Raw genomic sequence first — 23546 nt, 5'->3', positions numbered from 1 at the left:
TGAAAGTCCAGTCCATAGTGGATCTAACATATTAGTGAAAGTCCAGTCCATAGTGGATCTAACATATTAGTGAAAATCCAGTCCATAGTGGATCTGACACAATAGTGAGAGTCCAGTCCATAGTGGATCTAACATAATAGTGAGAGTCCAGTCCATAGTGGATCTGACACAATAGTGAGAGTCCAGTCCATAGTGGATCTAACATAATAGTGAGAGTCCAGTCCATCGTGGATCTAACATATTAGTGAAAGTCCAGTCCATAGTGGATCTAACATATTATAATGATAAATGGGTTGTACTTGTATAGCGCTTTTCTACCTTCAAGGTACTCAAAGCGCTTTGACACTACTTCCACATTTACCCATTCACACACACATTCACTCACTGATGGAGGGAGCTGCCATGCAAGGCGCTAACCAGCACCCATCAGGAGCAAGGGTGAAGTGTCTTGCTCAGGACACAACGGACATGACGAGGTTGGTACTAGGTGGGGATTGAACCAGGGACCCTCGGGTCACGCACGGCCATTCCTCCACTGCGCCACGCATATTAGTGAAAGTCCAGTCCATAGTGGATCTAACATAATAGTGAAAGTCCAGTCCATAGTGTATGTAACATATTAGTGAGAGTCCAGTCCATAGTGGATCTAACATAATAGTGAAAGTCCAGTCCATAGTAGATCTAACATAATAGTGAAAGTCCAGTTCATAGTGGATCTAACATAATAGTGAGAGTCCAGTCCATAGTGGATCTAACATAATAGTGAAAGTCCAGTCCATAGTAGATCTAACATAATAGTGAAAGTCCAGTTCATAGTGGATCTAACATAACAGTGAAAGTCCATAGTGGATCTAACATAATAGTAAAAGTCCAGTCCATAGTGGATCTAACATAAAAGTGTGAGAGTCCAGTCCATAGTGGATCCAACATATTAGTGAAAGTCCAGTCCATAGTGGATCTAACATAATAGTGAAAGTCCAGTCCATAGTGGATCTAACATATTAGTGAAAGTCCAGTCCATAGTGGATCTAACATATTAGTGAAAGTCCAGTCCATAGTGGATCTAACATTATAGTGAAAGTCCAGTCCATAGTGGATCTAACATAATAGTGAGAGTCCAGTCCATAGTGGATCTAGCATAATAGTGAGAGTCCAGTCCATAGTGGATCTAACATAATAGTGAAAGTCCAGTCCATAGTGGATCTAACATATTAGTGAAAGTCCAGTCCATAGTGGATCTAACATATTAGTGAAAGTCCAGTTCATAGTGGATCCAACATAATAGTGAGAGTCCAGTCCATAGTGGATCTAACATAATAGTGAGAGTCCAGTCCATAGTGGATCTAACATATTAGTGAAAGTCCAGTCCATAGTGGATCTAACATATTAGTGAAAGTCCAGTCCATAGTGGATCTAACATATTAGTGAAAGTCCAGTCCATAGTGGATCTAACATATTAGTGAAAGTCCAGTCCATAGTGGATCTAACATAATAGTGAAAGTCCAGTTCATAGTGGATCTAACATAATAGTGAGAGTCCAGTCCATAGTGGATCCAACATAATAGTGAGAGTCCAGTCCATAGTGGATCTGACACAATAGTGAGAGTCCAGTCCATAGTGGATCTAACATAATAGTGAAAGTCCAGTCCATAGTGGCTCTAACATATTAGTGAAAGTCCAGTCCATAGTGGATCTAACATATTAGTGAAAGTCCAGTCCATAGTGGATCTAACATATTAGTGAAAGTCCAGTCCATAGTGGATCTAACATAATAGTGAGAGTCCAGTCCATAGTGGATCTGACACAATAGTGAAAGTCCAGTCCATAGTGGATCTAACATATTAGTGAAAGTCCAGTCCATAGTGGATCCAACATAATAGTGAAAGTCCAGTTCATAGTGGATCTAACATAATAGTGAGAGTCCAGTCTATAGTGGATCTAACATAATAGTGAAAGTCCAGTCCATAGTGGATCTAACATAATAGTGAGAGTCCAGTCCATAGTGGATCTAACATAATAGTGAAAGTCCAGTCCATAGTGGCTCTAACATATTAGTGAAAGTCCAGTCCATAGTGGATCTAACATATTAGTGAAAGTCCAGTCCATAGTGGATCTAACATATTAGTGAAAGTCCAGTCCATAGTGGATCTAACATATTAGTGCAAGTCCAGTCCATAGTGGATCTAACATAATAGTGAAAGTCCAGTCCATAGTAGATCTAACATAATAGTGAAAGTCCTGTCCATAGTGGATCCAACATAATAGTCAGCGTCCAGTCCATAGTGGATCTAACATAAGTGAAAGTCCAGTCCATAGTGGATCTAACATAATAGTGATAGTCCAGTCCATAGTGGATCTAACATATTAGTGAAAGTCCAGTCCATAGTGGATCTAACATAATAGTGAAAGTCCAGTCCATAGTGGATCTAACATAATAGTGAAAGTCCAGTCCATAGTGGATCTGACACAATAGTGAGAGTCCAGTCCATAGTGGATCTAACATAATAGTGAGAGTCCAGTCCATAGTGGCCATTTAAACAACACAAATGTTTCCAAAGTGCTGCACAACAATATTAAAAACAATATTCAAATATTATCCTTAGCTCCACCAATGACTGAATAAAAACAAACAAACAAACAAACAAAACAAAAAAAAAATATATATATATATAAACAATATGATTAAAACTATTTCAAAGGGTAAAACCAATTAAAACAATAAATAGAAATCAAAATTGTAAAAACACAGAGGACAACAGAGAACCACATAAGTCACGTATTATTAAAAGCCAAAGAATAAAAGTGGGTCTTAAGACGAGACCTAAAACACTCCACTGTGGGAGCGGTTCGAACATGGAGGGGCAGAGTGTTCCAGAGCTTAGGGCCGACCACAGAGAAGGCCCTGTCTCCCCTGGTTTTAAGTCTGGTCTTGGGCACCACGAGCTGGAGCTGGCTCTCGGACCTCAGAGCGCGCGCAGGAGTGTAAATTTGGATGAGGTCCGAGATATACTGAGGTGTCAGTCCATGTAAAGCTTTAAAAACAAACAGCAAGGTTTTAAAATCAATTCTAAAATGAACAGGGAGCCAGTGCGAAGTCTCAAGAATTGGAGTTATATGCTGGCGTCTCCTGGCCCCTGTTAAAAGTCGTGCTGCCGCGTTCTGGACTAACTGCAACCGGGAGAGAGCTTTTTGGCTAATGCCAGCATAAAGTGCATTGCAGTAGTCCAGGCCACTTGAAATAAAAGCATGCACGACTTGTTCAAAAAGGTTAAAAGATAAAAACGGTTTTAACTTTTGCTAAAAGACGAAGATGATAAAAACACGATTTTAAAACGCCATTGACTTGTTCGTCAAGTTTAAAATCGCTGTCTATAGTGACGCCAAGACATCACATAGACAAAGATAAGATGAAACAAACATTGAGCTGTTTGGCCACAATATCCAGCAATATGTTTGGAGGAGAAAAGGTGAGGCCTTTAATCCCAGGAACACCATTCCTACCGTCAAGCATGGTGGTGGTAGTATTATGCTATGGGCCTGTTTTGCTGCCAATGGAACTGGTGCTTTAAATGGGACAATGAAAAAGGAGGATTACCTCCAAATTCTTCAGGACAACCGAAAACCCAAAGCCCGGAGGTTGGGTCTTGGGCGCAGTTTAGTTTAGTCTTTATTTGAAGGGACAATGCACAGAAACATTAAGATCAAAGACAGATATGTTCTGTACCAGATTATAGCTAAATAGCTAATTTCCATCTGCAGTCCCTGGCTACCTAAATGAAAGGGATACAAAAATCGTGCAATAAAATTATGACAATAAAATCATACTATAGCATGTAATCAAATTAAGAAAAGTCATAAAATGCCCTTTCATGGACACATACTTAATATACAAAACAACCACACCGAATTTACATCATCACACAAAGACAATACATGCTCTTGTTCACATCGGTCATCATTTGTAAAAACAACCATGATTTTAACAGACACACCTCACAATTTACAACAAAAATGCTGTCATGGATAAATATAATACACATGAAGTTGACGTGTCAAACATAGTGGCCACCTTATTGACCGTGTGAGCAGCTTTGATTGCTCCAAAGCCACTTTTTAACTTCAATTGTGAATGAAGAGTCATCTGTTAGACTTTTCAAGTTTGTTATGAGGTCGTTCCATTCCTTTATGGCTTTATATGAAGAGGCTGATTGTGCAAAAGATGTTTTACATCTGGGTGCGCTACACTGCCCCCTGGTGGAGGCTCGTGTGTTTCTAGTTGTCACAGCAGATGTAAACTGGACAAAGTGCTTAAGTGGCGCTGGCGCAGTGTTATTTAGGATTCGATGGGCCATTCGTATTGATGCTAATCTTTGAATGTTAGCTAAATTTAACAATCTATATTTTTGGAGAACTACCGTAAACAGTGATGGTGGTGTTGTGGTTTTCGCTCAAGGATTTTGAGTTGGGTGTTCCAACAGGACAATGACCCCAAACGCACGTCAAAAGTGGTAAAGTAATGGCTAAATCAGACTAGTATTGAGGTTTTAGAATGGCCTTCCTAAAGTCCTGACTTAAATGTGTGGACAATGCTGAAGAAACAAGTCCATGTCAGAAAACCAACAAATTTAGCTGAACTGCACCAAAATTGTCAAGAGGAGTGGTCAAAAATTCAAGCAGAAGCTTGTGGATGGCTACCAAAAGCGCCTTATTGCAGGTAAACTTGCCAAGGGACATGTAAGCAAATATTAACATTGCTGTATGTATACTTTTGACCCAGCACATTTGCTCACATTTTCAGTAGACCCATAATAAATTCATAAAAGAAGCAAACTTCATGAATGTGTTTTGTGCCCAACAAGTATGTGCTCCAATCACTCTATCACCAAAAAAATAAAAGAGTTGTAGAAATGATTGGAAACTCAAGACAGCCATGACATTATGTTCTTTACAAGTGTATGTAAACTTTTGACCACGACTGTACATGTTGCTGTTCATAGTAGTCAATCTTCATTTGTCGTGATTTATAATTTCTGAATAAATGATGTGATAGTGTTCAACAGTCAAATAGGTGTGAGTCTGGCAGAGTTTTAAAATGCTCTCATTGGTAAAACATTTTAATCTATCAGAAGATGTAATAAATAGTCACATCAAAATCAAATTACAGGATGTTATTAATGTAATTTACTCATTTTCCTCAACTGATGTACTAACATCATGTGGTTTATTCTGTACACATCATCTACAACAACACTTGTGAATTTAGGCTCATTTGATGAATCAAACATTAAGTTAGAAGGGGATACATATTATTTCAGCTTATTTTTGTGCGCCCAGATAATGTGTCCCCAGTCCTCTATTTTAGCACATAGCTCAGCCCCCTCTGAAGTCACTGCACTCCTGCGGCATGGGATGCAAATAATTGCTATTGCGACATCCAGTGGACACATTTAAAAGCAATGTTCCCTCTAAGGTGCGCGCCTGTGCAATTGCGCACTGCACAAGCGTCCTCTGCGCACGGCAAATCTATGCCACGCACAAAATCAAATAAAAAAATAAGCGCCTAACAATTTTCGACACGACACGGACACGATAGAGAAAACAGTTTTCGTCATCATTGTTCAAATATTGTAACGTCTGTCGAGATGCTTTGAGGACATGAATTCCATCGATCATCTTACTCAGCAAAACTCTTTATTGTCGGCCATAAACACATCACCAAAACATTAGTAAAAAATATTATATCTAGCAAAGCTGGTCATTTTCTGCAGTACAAACCAGACCAAAAGCAACTTTGTTATATCAACAGCAGCCGCTCGCTCTTTCTCACTTGCGCCAACACATGCACATATGGCACTTAGCCAGTGATGCGTTTACAGCCACACAAAAAGTCGGACAACTCCAACACCACACATAAAGTGTCATTCCAGGTCGTTACACTATGATTTACCAATCAAATGTGTGCTTATTCTATTGTCATTTATTAGGAATCTTAATTTATAAATATTAATCATGAAATGCTGTTAGTATATTAAATAAATACTAATAAAAATATATTTCTTACAAACAGGAAGTTGCAGGAATGTACACATGATCCCCTGCTTACATCTCATTGTGCAACATGTGAATGTTTTAATGGGGAACTAGATGCAATGTCTGAAAGGGGTACAAATTATGTCCAAAGCAGGACCTCCACCCAGACAAACAATACAAGTACACAGTTCATGAAAAACAATATTTTTTGTTATTGTCATTGTAAGTGGGCCTAAACACTTATATTAGAAAATAACCTCATGGAAATGACTGCTGTCATTTGATTATAATAATAAGAGAATGTTGTCTGTCTATCTGTGTTGGCCCTGCGATGAGGTGGGGACTTGTCCAGGGTGTACCCCGCCTTCTGCCCGAATGCAGCTGAGATAGGCTCCAGCACCCCCAGCGACCCCGAAAGGGACAAGCGGTAGACAATGGATGGATGGATGGAGATTGAAGTTGTTATTTAGTGAGGTTTGGAACAGGTGTGCTGCTGGTGTAGCCACAGTGTGCACGTGTGATGTTGCTCACATGGACTCCACTCAATGCTCAGGGACTATTTGCCTTTGCTCACACACATGAACAATTAGAGGGAACATTGGTTAGAAGAGCAGTTTATTTCATTCAAAAATTTCAGCTAATTTTTATACTTACCAAAATCATCTCGTGGGCCGGATAAAACCTGTTCGCCGTACATTTGACACTAATGTACACAACCTAAAACTGCCCTTTGACCTGCTCACTGTGTATTGGATTGTTTTTGTCTCAGATTCTCAAACACATGTTAAATGATAAAACCCATGCAAATTATGCACCCTTCCAGACGACCTTCATCTCCCCATGTCGACTGACCTTTACACCTTCTCCAGCGACTCTCTCCCCGGTGACCCCCGCTTCCTTCCTCCACTGGCCAATGGCCTTTTAGGATGGAGAGTCTACAGCGACATCCTCCACGTGGGGGCGGTGTACAACGGGGAAAGAGGGGACTGTCACCGTGCAGATGTCCCCTGTCCTCTGGCCGTGACGGTTGTGATGGAGGAAGGTGGCCAGGACTCCTTCAGCCTTGATGCCTACAATGGTAATCTATTTTGGGTTGTCTTTGGAAAGGTGTTTTCACTTGTTCTGGGCTTCTTAAAGTGCACGGAACAAAAAAGTGAAACAACAGAAAACTGACTGAAAACATGAATTACTTCTTTCCAAAAGTGCAGTAAGGAGAGGGTGAAATGATCCATTCCATAATGTGGTATACCGTATTTTTCGGACTATAAGTCGCAGTTTTTTTCATAGTTTGGCCGGGGCTGCGACTTGTACTCCGGAGCGACTTATGTGTGAAATTATTAACACATTACCGTAAAATATCAAATATTATTTAGCTCATTCACGTAAGAGACTAGACGTATAAGATTTCATGGGATTTAGCGATTAGGAGTGACCTCTAAACCGAGGTACGTACCGAACCGAAATGTTTGTGTACCGTTACACCCCTAATGGACAGTGGGCAATGATGTTTCAGAGTTTACAAAACTTTGTAGAAATTGAAGCCATCGGTTGCAAAAATTCTGAAAAGATGAGCAATTAAGAAGGTAAATGGGAAAAAGATAACAGGTATGGAACTTCTAGTCATCATCTTATGTACCGTATTTTTCGGAGTATAAGTCGCACCGGCCGGAAATGCATAATAAAGAAGGAAAAAAACATATATAAGTCGCACTGGAGTATGAGTCGCATTTTTGGGGGGAAATGTATTTGATAAAAGCCAACACCAAGAATAGACATTTGAAAGGCAATTTAAAATAAATCAAGAATAGTGAACAACAGGCTGAATAAGTGTACGTTATATGAGGCATAAATAACCAACTGGTATGTTAACGTAACATATTATGGTAAGAGTCATTCAAATAACTATAACATATAGAACATGCTATACGTTTACCAAACAATCTGTCACTCCTAATCGCTACCATGAAATATTATACGTCTAGTCTCTTACGTGAATGAGATAAATAATAATATTTGATATTTTATGCTAATGTGTTAATAATTTCACACATATGTCGCTCCTGAGCAACGTTCCCTCTAAGATGCGCGCCTGCGCAATTGCGCACTGCTCAAGCGTCCTCTGCGCACAGCAAATATATGCCGCGCACCAAATCAAATCCCATCTGAATTCTAAACAAAATAAACACATAATTTATTCTGTATAATTTTGCAATGCAACTCTGAGTGACAGTGACAACAAGCGGCCCTAACGGTGTTCGTCAACACTGTTCAATTGAACACCGTTCAATTATTGTAACGTCTATCGAGATGCTTCGAGGACAGGAATTACAGTATATCGATCACTTTATTGAGCAAAACTGTTTATATTGGGCCATAACCACACCAAAAACATGAGTAAAAAAACTTCTCTCTCGAAAAACTAGTCATTTTCCGAATTTGGAGGTCTCATGGTTGGCAAGTACGGGTAGAATTGATTGCTCCACGAGCCGATTTAGAAATTAGAAAGCGGGAAAAAAAAACTTTTTGTCTCGTCTCTCACAATGATTGTGAGCGATAGGCAAAATTCCCAAAAAAGTGCAGTTCCCCTTTAAATTAATTGTAATTAATTTCAATGAGATATGTTTATTTGCAATACAAGTGTTCTGAACTAAAAGCTCCGTCACGGGACCAATTAAGCTTGTGAATTAAGGTACTACTGCACACTATTAGGGTTTGAATGTTTTATTTTTAATCCATTTCTGTTAGATTTGACTTTTTTACTTTCCAATTAACCTGTGGACTGAGAGGCCCAGCGGTAAACTCACCCACCTCAATGCTCAGTTCGGTTGAATCTACCGTATTTTTCGGACTATATGTCGCAGTTTTTTTCATAGTTTGGCCGGGGGTGCGACTTATACTCAGGAGCGACTTATGTGTGAAATTATTTACACATTAGCGTAAAATATCAAATAATATTATTTATCTCAGTCACGTAAGAGACTAGACGTATAAGATTTCATGGGATTTAGCGATTAGGAGTGACAGATTGTTTGGTAAACGTATAGCATGTTCTATATGTTATAGTTATTTGAATGACTCTTACCATAATATGTTACGTTAACATACCAGTGGGTTATTTATGCCTCATATAACGTACACTTATTCAGCCTGTTGTTCACTATTCTTTATTTATTTTAAATTGCCTTTCAAATGTCTATTCTTGGTGTTGGCTTTTATCAAATACATTTCCCCAAAAAATGCGATTTATACTCCAGTGCGACTTATAAATTTTTTTTTCCTTCTTTATTATGCATTTTCGGCCGGTGCGACTTATACTGCGGAGCGACTTATACTCCAAAAAATACGGTACATAAAGTGATGACTAGAAGTTCCATACCTGTTATCTTTTTCCCATTTACCTTCTTAATTGCTCATTTTTTCAGAATTTTTGCAACCGATTTCTACAAAGTTTTGTAAACTCTGAAACATCATTGCCCACTGTCAAATAGGGGTGTAACGGTACACAAAAATGTCGGTTCGGTACGTACCTCGGTTTAGAGGTCACGGTTCGGTTCATTTTCGGTACAGTAAGAAAACAACAAAATATAAATTTTTGGGTTATTTATTTTACCAAATTTGCAAAATCTTCCACCAAAAATATTTTTCTTAGTGGAATATTTGATGTGAAGTAATGGGAACCTTGGATAGGTCAATAATTCATAATAACACTGATTTTGATTCAATATTATGTTTTGAGCAATGACAGTTTGAAAGAAAAAAAACCAGCTTTGTTTTATTAGTCAACATTGCAACTTTTTCTAAATTACATTTAACCTTTAAGCTTTTTTATTTCACTTTTGTTATGTTTTTGTTTATTTTAATAGTATTTTTAGAATGTGCCGTGGGCCTTTAAAACACTAGCTTTGGGCTGCAAATGGCCTCTGAGGCACACTTTTGACACCCCTGCTATAGATAATAAAAAATTAAATGTGATAAATCTATGGATAAAAAGCAGAGCCTGGCGACGCATGCGCGTTTATCATAACTCTCTCTCTCTCTGTCTCTGCCCCTCCCTCACCAATGCTGCTGCTCCCATAATTTGTTTTGTTTTTAACCCCTTCTTAACCCTGAACGTACATTGAAAATACAGGCAACCCTAACTCAAAATGCCGGACATTTGAGGCATTTAAGAAACTCCGCCCTGACAAACCGCAAAAGAGGACATGTCCGGTGAAAAGAGGACATTTGGTCAGTCTATCCTAGCCCGTTAGCTGCTAGCATACCATGAATTGATTTACGTGGACCCCGACTTAAACAAGTTGAAAAACTTATTGGGGTCTTACCATTTAGTGGTCAATTGTACGGAATATGTACTGTACTGTGCAATCTACTCATAAAAGTTTCAATCAATCAATCAATCAGCATGCTGTGTGTTGTGCCTCGGTGTGCATTGTTTACACAACGTGCGTTACACTACTTAATATGTCCGTGTGGAAACTCGTTCGGTACTTACTGACCTATTGTACAAAACCAACTTTTCTTGCCTTTTGGTACATGGTGTATTTGGGATCTGCGTAAGTCCCGAAAATTTTAAATCAGACACGTTCATAACAATATGTAATATGTACAATTAGAGATGTCCGATAATATCGGACCTGCTGATATTATCGGCCGATAAATGCTTTAAAATGTAATATCAGAAATGATCGGTATCGGTTTCAAAAAGTAAAATGTATGACTTTTTATACGCCGCTGTACGGAGTTGTACACGGATGTAGGAAGAAGTACAGAGCGCCAATAAACCTTAAAGGCACTGCCTTTGCGTGCCGGCCCAATCACATAATATATACGGCTTTTCACACACACAAGTGAATGCAACGCATACTTGGTCAACAGCCATACAGGTCACACTGAGGGTGGCCGTATGAACAACTTTAACACTGTTACAAATATGCGGCACACTGTGAACCCACACCAAACAAGAATGACAAACACATTTCGGGAAAACATCCGCACCGTAACACAACATAAACACAACAGAACAAATACCCAGAACCCCTTGCAGCACTAACTCTTCCGGGGCTACAATATACACCACCCTAATGCATCAGGTAATAAAAGCCCCTGAAATAAATACATTCAAAGTAACTACTGTGTAAATAAAAATGATTACAAATAATTTCTAAAAATCAAATAAATCAATATAACAATGTCAAAAGAGGTTGTAACATTCATACTTTGATCACGAAATTAATAGTTTCAGCTATTTCACAATTAAATTATGGACATTTCATAAGTTATCACACATTTGAGTTATTTCATGTCTATAGTTGTGTTAATTTTAGCTGTACTTTATCATACTTGCCAACCCTCCCGAATTTTCCGGGAGACTCCCGAAATTCAGCGCCTCTCCCGAAAACCTCCCGGGACCAATATTCTCCCGAAAATCTCCCGATTTTCAGCCGGAGCTGGAAGCCACGCCCCCTTCCAGCTCCATGCGGACCTGAGTGAGGACAGCCTTTTTTCATGACGGGAGAACAACAGGGTGACAAGAACTAAATCATCCAGACAAGAGATACATTTTATTATTATGTTTATCTTACCTAAAAATAAATATATTTATTAATTAAAAAAAAAAAAAAACTAAATACATTTTTACTATATTTTGCTAAAAACATCAAAATTAATTGTATTTTTATTTGCATTTTTTCGTGACTCCTTATTACATCCAGCCATAGAATTATACATTAAAATAAACATATTTGAAATAATTGATTTTAAATTATCATAATAATTCATTTCAAATGACCATATTTAATTATTAATATAATTGCTTGTTTATCAACAACTTTAGCATTTTATTCATTACATTTTGAAACTCTCAGAAGCCAAGTTATGTTATATTCCTTAATATTTATTTATGCACGTTTGAAGTATCAATGATCTAAACACAGTTTTGTTTGCATATTTTCAGGATGTACCGTAGATATATATATATATATATATGTCTTAATAAGGTTATCCAAAAAATAGTGCTCGATACCGTAGTAGAGCGCAATATATGTATGTGTGGGAAAAAAATCACAAGACTACTTCATCTCTACAGGCCTGTTTCATGAGGGGTTCCCTCAATCATCAGGAGATTTTAATGGAAGCATTCACATACCATGGTTTATATAGGGCACAGAGTGGGTGGGTACAGGCTGGCATAGGGGCGTGGTGATTGGCTCATGTGTTACCTAGGAGGTGTTTCCGTCTTTGGCGGCATGCTGATACAATTTCGCTGCGCTTGTTGAGGGATGACAGGTCTGGACGGTATATAATAAACAGTCCAGACCTGTCATCCCTCAACAAGCGCAGCGAAACGGAAACACCTCCTAGGTAACACATGAGCCAATCACCACGCCCCTATGCCAGCCTGTACCCACCCACTCTGTGCCCTATATAAACCATGGTATGTGAATGCTTCCATTAAAATCTCCTGATGATTGAGGGAACCCCTCATGAAACAGGCCTGTAGAGATGAAGTAGTCTTGTGATTTTATCTAGCTGTCAATATACTCCTCCCCTCTTAACCACGCCCCCAACCACACCCCGCCTCACCCCGACCACGCCCCCACCCCCCACCTCCCGAAATCGGAGGTCTCAAGGTTGGCAAGTATGACTTTATGCAACGCCGACTCCTGTTCAGCTCCAGTTATGTGTGTGTTTTTGTTGTTGTGCAGGTGTTTTCACACGCACACTGACCTCACCTGGCGCCACAGTCTCGCAGTCTTTTTACTCGCACCGCTACCACTCCAACCTGATGGTGATGGAGATTCTCTTGGTGCGCCACGCGCCCTCAGAAGTGGCGCTCGCAGTCAACCTGGTCACTTCCTTCCTGCCTCAGAGCAAAGACATCCCTTTTCAGTCTGGACCCGATTACAAAGGTGGAAGGTGAGTTCTCCCCCAGCCCTCAAAAATAATTACAATGTTTGCTGAACTGTTATTTTTTTTTTTCAACTTTAGATACATCTTAGGTCAGACCAACACTGCAGAGTTCCCTGGAGGTCCACAGCCCACAGTTCACCTGATCTGGACCCCAATTCCCTCCACAGTGACGCTGCCGCCCGAGCGGAGCCAGGATCGCTGGTGCTTCATTGTGGCTGTGGCCGACTCTTTAGACGTGGTTGAAGCTAGTTTTGACGAGGGCCTGGAACTGATGGCGACGGGTGACCTACGTCCCTCTCATGAAAAGTCCTGGCAGGAGCTGTGGCTGCACAGCAAAGTGGAGATGGTGGGCTCAGAGCGCCTCTTGAAGGCTGTGATCAGTTCTATGTTCTATCTACTCAGCGCCTTCCCCTCCATACATGACACCTCCTGCTTTTTTGGTGGAGTCAGTCCAGGCGGGCTGTCGAATGGCGGGGAGGGTCAGGATTATTGGGGCCACGCCTTCTGGGACCAGGTAGGGATGATGCCTTTTGTAAACCACTTTTTTATCATTCTCACATCTGGCGTGGTGATGTCTTACCTCACAGGAGATGTGGATATACCCCACTGTGGCTTTATTCTACCCCAAGCTGGCCCGAGCAGTGCTGGAGTACAGGGTGCAAACTGTGGATGGCGCTAAATACAACGCACAGAGGCAGGGTTACAAGGTAGGATGACTGCCGCTTTCACATAGAGATCCTTCAAAATAGGCGCATTATATATCCCACATGCACAAAGGGGCGGTATAGCTCGGTTGGTAGAGTGGCCGTGCCAGCAACTTGAGGGTTCCAGGTTCGATCCCTGCTTCCGCCATCCTAGTCACTGCCGTTGTGTCCTTGGGCAAGACACTTTACCCACCTGCTCCCAGTGCCACCCACACTGGTTTAAATGTAACTTAGATATTGGGTTTCACTATGTAAAAGCGCTTTGAGTCACTAGAGAAAAAGCGCTATATAAATGTAATTCAATTCACTTCAAAGCTTAACCTATAATACTATAACAATCTACAAGGTTAATACAGTTCGCTTCTCCATCTTCCCCTCCATTTATCTGTTTTCTTTTGTATCTCTACTAGGGATGTCCCGATCCAGGTTTCTGCACTTCCGATCCGATACCGATATTGTTTTTGCATATCCGATTCGATACCGATACTGACCGATACCGATACTGGCCTATCCGAGCATGTATTAAAGTTTAAAATTATTTAGCCTACTTAGTTGTCAGAATCATGTTGAAAAGGGTTTTAGTACTCTTGATAACAACTAGCCAGCTGAATTAGGGGAGTTTGAATAATACACAATGGTTGGTAACAAGAAACTGACCTGTTTATTCAAGGATAAACACAAAATAGACAAAATTATACATGACAAACAGAAATGGCATCATTGAACTAGGGCTGGGCGATATGGCCTTTTTTTAATATTGCGATATTTTAAGGCCATATTGCAATACACAATATACAGTATATCTCGATATTTTGCCTTAGCCTTGAATGAACACTTGATGCATATAATCACAGCAGTATGATGATTCTATGTGTTTTGATTGATTGATTGAGAATTTTATTAGTAGGTTGCACAGTGAAGTACATATTCCGTACAATTGACCACTAAATGGTAACACCCCAATAAGTTTTTCAACTTGTTTAAGTCGGGGTCCACTTAAATTGATTCATGATACAGATATATACTATCAGATATATACTATCATCATAATACAGTCATCACACAAGATAATCACATTGAATTATTTACATTATTTATAATCCAGGGTGTGGAGGGGGGCGCCGATGTAAGTGTCAAAAAGACAGCCAAAAGAGTTTGTTATGAGAATAAATCTAAAGTTAAAATATAGGGTAGAAATGCACCCATTTGCAGGAAATGTAGTCTTGATTTTCAAAATTTTCTTTCAAGGCTTGCATGTCTACATTAAAACATTTTTCTTCATCCTGCATTAATATATGCTACTTTTAAACTTTCATGCAAAGAAGGAAATCACAACAAAAAAAAATCACTAATTTTTTCATACGGTGTTGATCTGGAAATGGTGGTGTGGGCGTGTGGCACCGAATGGAGATAAGCGTCTCGACAGACGTTACAATATTTGAACAATGATGACGAAAACTGTTTTATCTGTCGTGTCCGTGTGTCGAAAATTGTTATGCGCTTATTTTTTTATTAGATTTTGTGCGTGGCATATAATTGCTATGCGCAGAGGACGCTTAAACAGTGCGCAATTGCACAGGCGAGCACCTTAGAGGGAGCGTTGGTCACACGGCTGTGCTAGCATCACAGCTAACGTTAGCCATGCTGCTACCTCTCTGCTGGGAGAGGACGTATACGTATGTGACGTGTGACGTGACAGTATGTGACGTGTGTAAGAAGGTGCGCTTGCTGTCTGTGAGAGGGAGACACAGAAAAGAGTGAGAAGAGCCTGTCGTGTAATGCCAGCAGCTAAAAGCAACTGCGTGAGAATCCACAGACCTGTGGATGTGTTGAAGGTGTGCTGGAAAATGCGGAAAGGAACGTGGGAGCAGCAGAAAAGTGGAATGTATTATTTAAATCGGACCGGAGTTTTTTTTAAAAACTGGATCTGGATCGGCATTTTCCCATGCCTTGCCGATACGCATTTTTTTGCAAATATTGGCAGCCGATCCGATCCAAATATCGGATCAGGACATCCCTAATCTCTACTTATCATTACATAAATTAGGGATGTCCGATAATGGCTTTTTTGCCGAAATCCGATGTTCCGATATTGTCCAACTCTTAATTACCGATACCGATATCAATTGATACCGATATATACAGTCGTGGAATTAACACATTATTATGCCTAATTTGGACAACCAGGTATGGTGAAGATAAGGTTATTTGAAAAAAATTTAAAAATAAATAAAATAAGATAAATAAATTAAAAACATTTTCTTGAATAAAAAAGAAAGTAAAACAATATAAAAACAGTTACATAGAAACTAGTAATGAATGAAAATGAGTAAAATTAAGTGTTAAAGGTTAGTACTATTAGTAGACCAGCAGCACGCACAATCATGTGTGCTTACGGACTGTATCCCTTGCAGACTGTATTGATATATATTGATATATAATGTAGGAACCACAATATTAATAACAGAAAGAAACAACCCTTTTGTGTGAATCAGTGGGGGAGGTAGGTTTTTTGGTTTGGTGCACTAATTGTAAGTGTATCTTGTGTTTTTTATGTTGATTTAATAAAAAATTAAAAAAAACGATACCGATATTTTCCGATATTACATTTTAAAGCATTTATCGGCCGATAATATCGGCCTGCCGAAATGTGTTTATCATTCTTGTTTGGTGTGGGTTTACAGTGTGGCGCATATTTGTAACAGTGTTAAAGTTGTTTATACGGCCACCCTCAGTGTGACCTGTATGGCTGTAGACCAAGTATGCCTTGCATTAATTCGTGATGAGAACAGCCGGTAGATATTATGTGACTGGCCCGGCACGCAAAGGAAATGCCTTTAAGGTTTATTGGCACTCTGTACCTCTCCCTACGTCCGTGTACACAGCGGCGTTTTAAAACGTCATACATTTTACTTTTAGAAACCGATACCGATAATTATGAAACCGATAATTTCCAATATTACATTTTAAAGCATCTATCGGCCGATAATATCTGCAGCCTGATATTATCGGACATCCCTAGTAAGAAGACTCTGAATGGTTACCAAGTTTAGAGCAAATAAATGACATGCATTCAAGTAAAACATTTAAAAAATGTTCCTGTGTGACATTCTGACAAAGTTGCATTTGTGGTTAAATATTGGGGTATTTTTTAAGTTGATATTAAATTATGCAAGCGAGTAATAACCTGTGATTAATCATGATTATAAATTAGACTTCATAAGTGTTATTAATCAAATAAAAAAATAAAACATCTTTAGACAGCTCTATAAAAAAATGCAATGCTGACATGTATGAAGCCAACCCTAAGCAAATGTATTGAGACGTAACTGATTACCTTTGCTTTTTCTTTGGCTTTTATGTGTGATGCCACCATTAGACGGAGCAGGCACTGCAATGTGAACAAATGCGATGATCACAATAGAACTAGATATGGAACTTAGTAGGAAAGCAGTACATAGGTTTCTGTCTAGGCTGCTCAGTACAGAATCAGAATCAGAATACCTTTATTGTCATTGTATGGAAACAACAAAATTGGACAGCAATCCAGCTCAGTGCTTTTAAAACAAACCTACATAAAATAGTCTTAAGACAACAACAATAATAAAACCATTTTAAAATTTAAAAACATAATAAAATGTTAATTGCACAGCAGATCTCTATCAGAGGTAAGCAAGTAACAGAGTGGTGAGTGTTCAGGTAAGTGAGGAGTTTAGGGCAATAACAGCTCTAGGATAGAAACTGTTTTTCAGTCTATTTGTCCTTGTTTTAATGGTTCAAGCCAGTGGTGACCTGGGTGGGATGAGTCCCTGAGGATGCTGTTTGCTCTCCTCTTGCAGTGTCTCTTATACAGGTCCTCTAGAGATGTAAGAGGACATGCAGTGATCCTCTGGGCCGCGTTTATGACGCCCTGTAATCTGGGACAACAGTAAATCTGTCCACAAGTCAACAATATTGAATAAATGAATGTTTTTGTATTTAAAGTAGTATACTTTTTTACCTTTGTATGTCGTGCGTGTGTGTGCATGATGAAAGTGTGAGACATGACAGTTCTATTCCATGTCCACAGGGGCTGAAATTTCCATGGCAGAGTGCTGTGTCAGGGAGGGAGATGTGCCCTGAGGACATTTACGGAGAGCAAGAGATTCACATCAACGGAGACGTTGCACTGGCCTTTCAAAATTATTACTACCTCACTGAGGTTTGCTCCCCAGCGCCACCTAGCATCACATTAGCTGCACACTGCATGCCCTCTTACTGTGAATAAAAACTCCGCTCTTCGTTGCAGGACGCGTCAATGTTCACAGAAGGACGGGGCAGTCAGCTGATTTGGGACTTGGCCGATTACTGGGTTTCCAGGGTAACGTGGAGCACCGAGGACCAGAAGTATCATATCTTAGGTAAACACCACTATTGACAAGGAGTTAATTATATTATTTTTATGTATTATTTACATGTGTCAACAAATGGTTTTCTATAATTTCGCAAGTATCTTATCCCTGTAAGACCCAAATATAGAAAAACCTAAAAAAAAAAAATTTGACCTTTCAGATGTTGTTGTAGGAGGCATTTGATGCAGAAATTGAAGAGTTAAAAAAAATGGTTATGCATGCTTTTAGAGAAATGTTGTAATATTGCAACATTGGGCTTTGATGGGAGCAGAATTTCTGTATTTGTACTCACGTTGTCTGAACAACTAAGGGTTCATTTGCAGGGTTGATTGCTTACTTATCCCCATAACGGTATATACCAGGGGTCGGCAACCCGCGGCTCCGGAGCCGCATGCGGCTCTTTGATCACTCTGATGCGGCTCAGCTGCATACTTGCCGACCCTTCCGATTTTCCCGGGAGATTTCCGGATTTCGGTGCCTCTTGAGCTGTTAGGCCACAATACCCAGCAATATGTTTGGAGGAGAAAAGGTGAGGCCTTTAATCCCAGGAACACCGTCAAGCATGGTGGTGGTCGTATTATGCTCTGGGCCTGTTTTGCTGTCAATGGAACTGGTGCTTTACAGAGAGTAAATGGGACAATGAAAAAGGAGGATTACCTCCAAATTCTTCAGGACAACCTAAAATCATCAGCCCGAAGTGGGACAAGCGGTAGAAAATTGATGGAGAGCGACACAGCTTTGTTGTCCTTCACACTTTCTTATGCACTCCAAACCCCCATTAAAATTAAAATTAAATTAAATTGTTTTGTAATGATGGAATGTCTTTGCAGTTTAAGTCCCTGCTAAAATTACAGCATTTATTTTATTATTTCAATTGTATTTTGATTGATCATCGTTTTCTTCATATTATAGGGATTATATGATAAGGATTATAATGTACTGTACATTCATATTATATGTTATCTTTTTAAGCCACACATATATGTTCAACATTTTTAACGATCTACACACTTAGAATAATTGTCACATTTCTGTGAATTGATGCTTGTTGTGTATTATTTAGGTGTCATGCCGCCTGATGAGTACTACTACAACGTCAGCAACTCTGTCTACACAAACACAGTGGCTAAATTGAGGTACTGTACATTCATGTTTGTGTAGTTTACACCTAGTTTGGGAGGCAATAACACCCTTGCTGTTCTTAGTTTACAATTTGCTGTGGAACTAGCTGATCTTCTCAAGCACCCTGCACCAAACGAATGGCAAGATGTGGCTGAAAACCTCCAAATACCTTTTGACCAACAATCTCAATACCATCCTGAGTTTGAAGGCTATACCAAAGGTACTTTTCTCAACCATTTTAATCTAGTCTGAATTAGCATGATGTTTTTCCGCCCCCAGGATGTACAGTGAAACAGGCTGATGCTGTGATGCTGAGCTATCCTCTGGGACTGCCCATGTCCCTTGAGATCAGAAGAAATGATCTTGAAGCTTACGAGGCAGTCACAGATCCTCTTGGACCAGCCATGACTTGGGTAAGACTCTCAGGAAGTTGACATGCACACTTTAGTCGAGCTAAACTAAGGGCCTCTAACACATTTTAAGGCAAGTGCAGACTTTTAGTCATCCCACAATTGTTGCAGTGTAGGTTTTTACATAGAGTAACGGAAGTTAAACATAATGAAAACTAAAAACATTACTGATAAATAATACATATTGAGCACTAATGATAGCACTACGTTTTTATGGAAATAAAACAAAAAACATTATCTTAACACTTGTGTTGCACATAGGGGTGTAACGGTACACAAAAATTTCGGTTCGGTACGTACCTCGGTTTAGAGGTCACGGTTCGGTTCATTTTCGGTACAGTAAGAAAACAACAAAATATAAATTTTTTGGTTATTTATTTACCAAATTTGTAAACAATGGCTTTATCCTTTTAACATTGGGAACACTACAATAATTCTGCCCACGTTAATCAACATTAAACTGCCTCAAGTTGTTGCTCAGATTAAATAAAATGACAAAACTTTTCTTCTACATATAAAAAGTGCAACATTAAACAGTTTCAAGTCAACTCATCATGATTAATTTATTACAGCATTTGGGAAGCCTGTACCGTATTTTCCGCACTATAAGGCGCACCTAAAAACCACAATTTTTCTCAAAAGCTGACAGTGCGCCTAATAACCCGGTGCGCTTTATTACGATTCATTTTCATAAAGTTTCGGTCTCGCAACTTCGGTAAACAGCCGCCATCTTTTTTCCCGGTAGAACAGGAAGCGCTTCTTCTTCTACGCAAGCAACCGCCAAGGAAAGCACCCGCCCCCATAGAACAGGAAGCGCTTCACCCGCCCCCATAGAACAGGAAGCGCTTCACCCGCCCCCGGAAGAAGAAGAAAAAACGCGCGGATATCACCGTACGTTTCATTTCCTGTTTACATCTGTAAAGACCACAAAATGGCTCCTACAAAGGACAAGGATCCGGTTCATAAAAAGACGCAATCTCTCCATCCGCACACGGATTACTACCGTATTTCACAGCAACTGATATTCCTGTGAACTGCACTGTGGAACGGGAGCACGTACGGTGAATATTCGCACCACAGAGAATGAGAAGTCATCCTTCACTGTGGTTCTAGCTTGCCATGCTAACTTCCACCCAGGGTGATATTCAAAAGGAAGACCTTGCCAAAAGAGACCTTTCCAGCCGGCGTCATCATAAAAGCTAACTCGAAGGGATGGATGGATGAAGAAAAGATGAGCGAGTGGTTAAGGGAAGTTTACGCGAAGAGGCCGGGTGGCTTTTTTCACACAGCTCCGAAGGCGAACACACCTTCACTAAGACGGGCAGATAGCGCCGGTCGACATACGCCAACATCTGCCAGTGGATCGTAAATGCCTGGGCAGATAGTTTCGGTCACAACTGTGGTCCGAGCTTTCCGGAAGGCAGGATTCACAGAACTGCTGCACAACAACAGCGACACTGAATCCGATGACTTCGACGAGGCGGAGCCGGCCATTTTTGGATCCCACGCTTGCGCAACTTTTCAATTCGGACACCGAAGACGAAGAATTCGAAGGATTTACGAATGAAGAATAACTTCAGAAGGTGAGCGCTATGTTTATTTTGTGTGTTGTGACATTAACGTTCGAGCAACATTATGTTGCTATTTATTGCTCTACACCATTTTGAATTTTACTATGTTTGTGATTGCACATTTGCGTACATTTTGGGACAGAGTTGTTAGAACGCTGGTTTTCAATATATTATTAAAGTTTGACTGAACTATCTGACTGTTTTTTTGACATTCACTTTAGCGCAGCGTTTTTTTGACATTCACTTTAGCGCAGCGTAGGCGCGGCTTATAGTCCGGGGCGGCTTATTGGTGGACAAAATTATGAAATATGTAATTCATAGAAGGTGCGGCTAATAATCCGGTGCGCCTTATAGTGCGGAAAATACGGTACTTGATTTTTATTATGTAAATGTTATATTTTTATCAACATGTGATAGCAGGGACCCTGCCATTCAAAACTAGGCTGCTGCATTTCTAATGATTAATGTAACTATAACTGAAAAAATGGTACAATAGCAATAGGAGACTATTCATCCCTGAAAAACATGGAGTTCATGTAGGCTTAATGATGCAGTTACATTATTATATTAACTATCAGAGACAGAAACTCTTCATTTAACATAATGTCCTTTTTTGCTGCTTCAACACAGCTCAATCAACACAGAAAAAGGTAAAGTGAAATAACAGACAGACAGGGCTTTGCTGTCCGTAACACACACACACACACCGCAAAATGAGCTAACGTTACTCTAAAAGCAAATTAGCCTTCACCTCAAGCCAGGACTGTGAGCGAGCTGAACTGCCTTTTATATTTCTAGGTCAACGGGCTCATAGTGATGTTACTAGTAGTTGACTGGGAGGTGTTTATTATAATTTGGGGAGAGTCCGCAGCCTGATGATTACCTGCTAAACGCTAAGCACTGACTACATGCGCTCTGAATACGCACTGCTGATTGGCTGTTACCGCTCTGTTTGTAACCAATCAGATGGTTGTGTGGGTGGGACAATGCTGGGTGCTGTGTAGAAGACTGACTGAGACAGAGGCAGAAGGAAGCGGAGGCGGCTACTTAATATGTTCGTGTGGAAACTCGTTCGGTACACCTCCGAACCGAAACCCCCGTACCGAAACGGTTCAATACAAATACACGTACCGTTACACCCCTAGTTGCACACCAAGAAAAAGATGACAGTAATCACTTAAGTGCGTTATAAAGTCTTATATCTGTGGGTAGAAAAGACCTGCGGTAGCCGCAGCGCTCTTTCTTGCACTGTGGATGTAGCAGTCTATTGCTGAAGGAGCTACTCGGGGCCTCCACTGTGTTGTGCATGGGGCGAGAGGAATTGGACATTATGGATGGGAACTTTGTCAACTTCCCTTTGTTGGCCACCACCTCAATGCTTCATAGTGGGCAGCCTTGGATGGAGTCAGCTCTCTTAATCTGTTTATTAAATCTGTTACTGTATCTGACCGTGCTGACCCCACCCCAGCAAACGACGGCATAGAACACCGCAGAGGCCACCAAAGTGTCATTAAAAAACAAATTCCAAAGGACATTAATCTCCTTTGACCCTTCATGTACACAGCGTTTAAAGGGGAACATTATCACCAGACCTATGTAAGCGTCAATATATACCTTGATGTTGCAGAAAAAAGACCATATATTTTTTTAACCGATTTCCGATCTCTAAATGGGTGAATTTTGGCGAAATAAACACCTTTCTGATATTCGCTCTCAGAGCGATGACGTCGCATCGGGAAGCAATCCGCCATTTTCTCAAACACTGAGTCAAATCAGCTCTGTTATTTTCCGTTTTTTCGACTGTTTTCCGTACCTTGGAGACATCATGCCTCGTCGGTGTGTTGTCGGAGGGTGTAACAACACGAACAGGGACGGATTCAAGTTGCACCAGTGGCCCAAAGATGCGAAAGTGGCAAGAAATTGGACGTTTGTTCCGCACACTTTACCGACGAAAGCTATGCTACGACAGAGATGGCAAGAATGTGTGGATATCCTGTGACACTCAAAGCAGATGCATTTCCAATGATAAAGTCAAAGAAATCTGCCGCCAGACCCCCATTGAATCTGCCGGAGTGTGTGAGCAATTCAGGGACAAAGGACCTCGGTAGCACGGCAAGCAATGGCGGCAGTTTGTTCCCGCAGACGAGCGAGCTAAACCCCCTGGATGTCTTGGCTCACACCGTCCCGAAGATGATCAAGAGAAGAATATCGACCCTAGCTTTCCTGGCCTGCTGACATGAGGGTATGTCTACAGAATATATTAATTGATGAAAACTGGGCTCTCTGCACTCTCAAAGTGCATGTTGTTGCCAAATGTATTTCATATGCTGTAAACCTAGTTCATAGTTGTTAGTTTCCTTTAATGCCAAACAAACACATACCAATCGTTGGTTAGAAGGCGATCGCCGA

At 40.2% G+C, this 23546-nt stretch overlaps 1 protein-coding gene across 1 annotated transcript in view; it reads left to right on the top strand.

Moving 5' to 3' along the window:
- pgghg (protein-glucosylgalactosylhydroxylysine glucosidase) overlaps positions 1–23546 on the top strand; it is a 41576-nt gene that overhangs the window by 1889 nt on the left and 16141 nt on the right. The window contains exons 3-11 of the mRNA XM_061969525.2: positions 6854–7108; positions 12735–12945; positions 13018–13453; positions 13527–13646; positions 17713–17844; positions 17932–18043; positions 19098–19170; positions 19240–19376; positions 19436–19569. Coding sequence (XP_061825509.1) covers positions 6871–7108; positions 12735–12945; positions 13018–13453; positions 13527–13646; positions 17713–17844; positions 17932–18043; positions 19098–19170; positions 19240–19376; positions 19436–19569 — 1593 coding nt within the window. The 5' untranslated portion in view covers positions 6854–6870. The remainder of the gene's footprint in view (positions 1–6853; positions 7109–12734; positions 12946–13017; positions 13454–13526; positions 13647–17712; positions 17845–17931; positions 18044–19097; positions 19171–19239; positions 19377–19435; positions 19570–23546) is intronic.

Source organism: Nerophis lumbriciformis, linkage group LG10, assembly GCF_033978685.3.
Source record: "Nerophis lumbriciformis linkage group LG10, RoL_Nlum_v2.1, whole genome shotgun sequence".
NCBI lineage: Eukaryota > Metazoa > Chordata > Actinopteri > Syngnathiformes > Syngnathidae > Nerophis > Nerophis lumbriciformis.
This window is presented reverse-complemented; position numbering and strand designations above follow the sequence as displayed.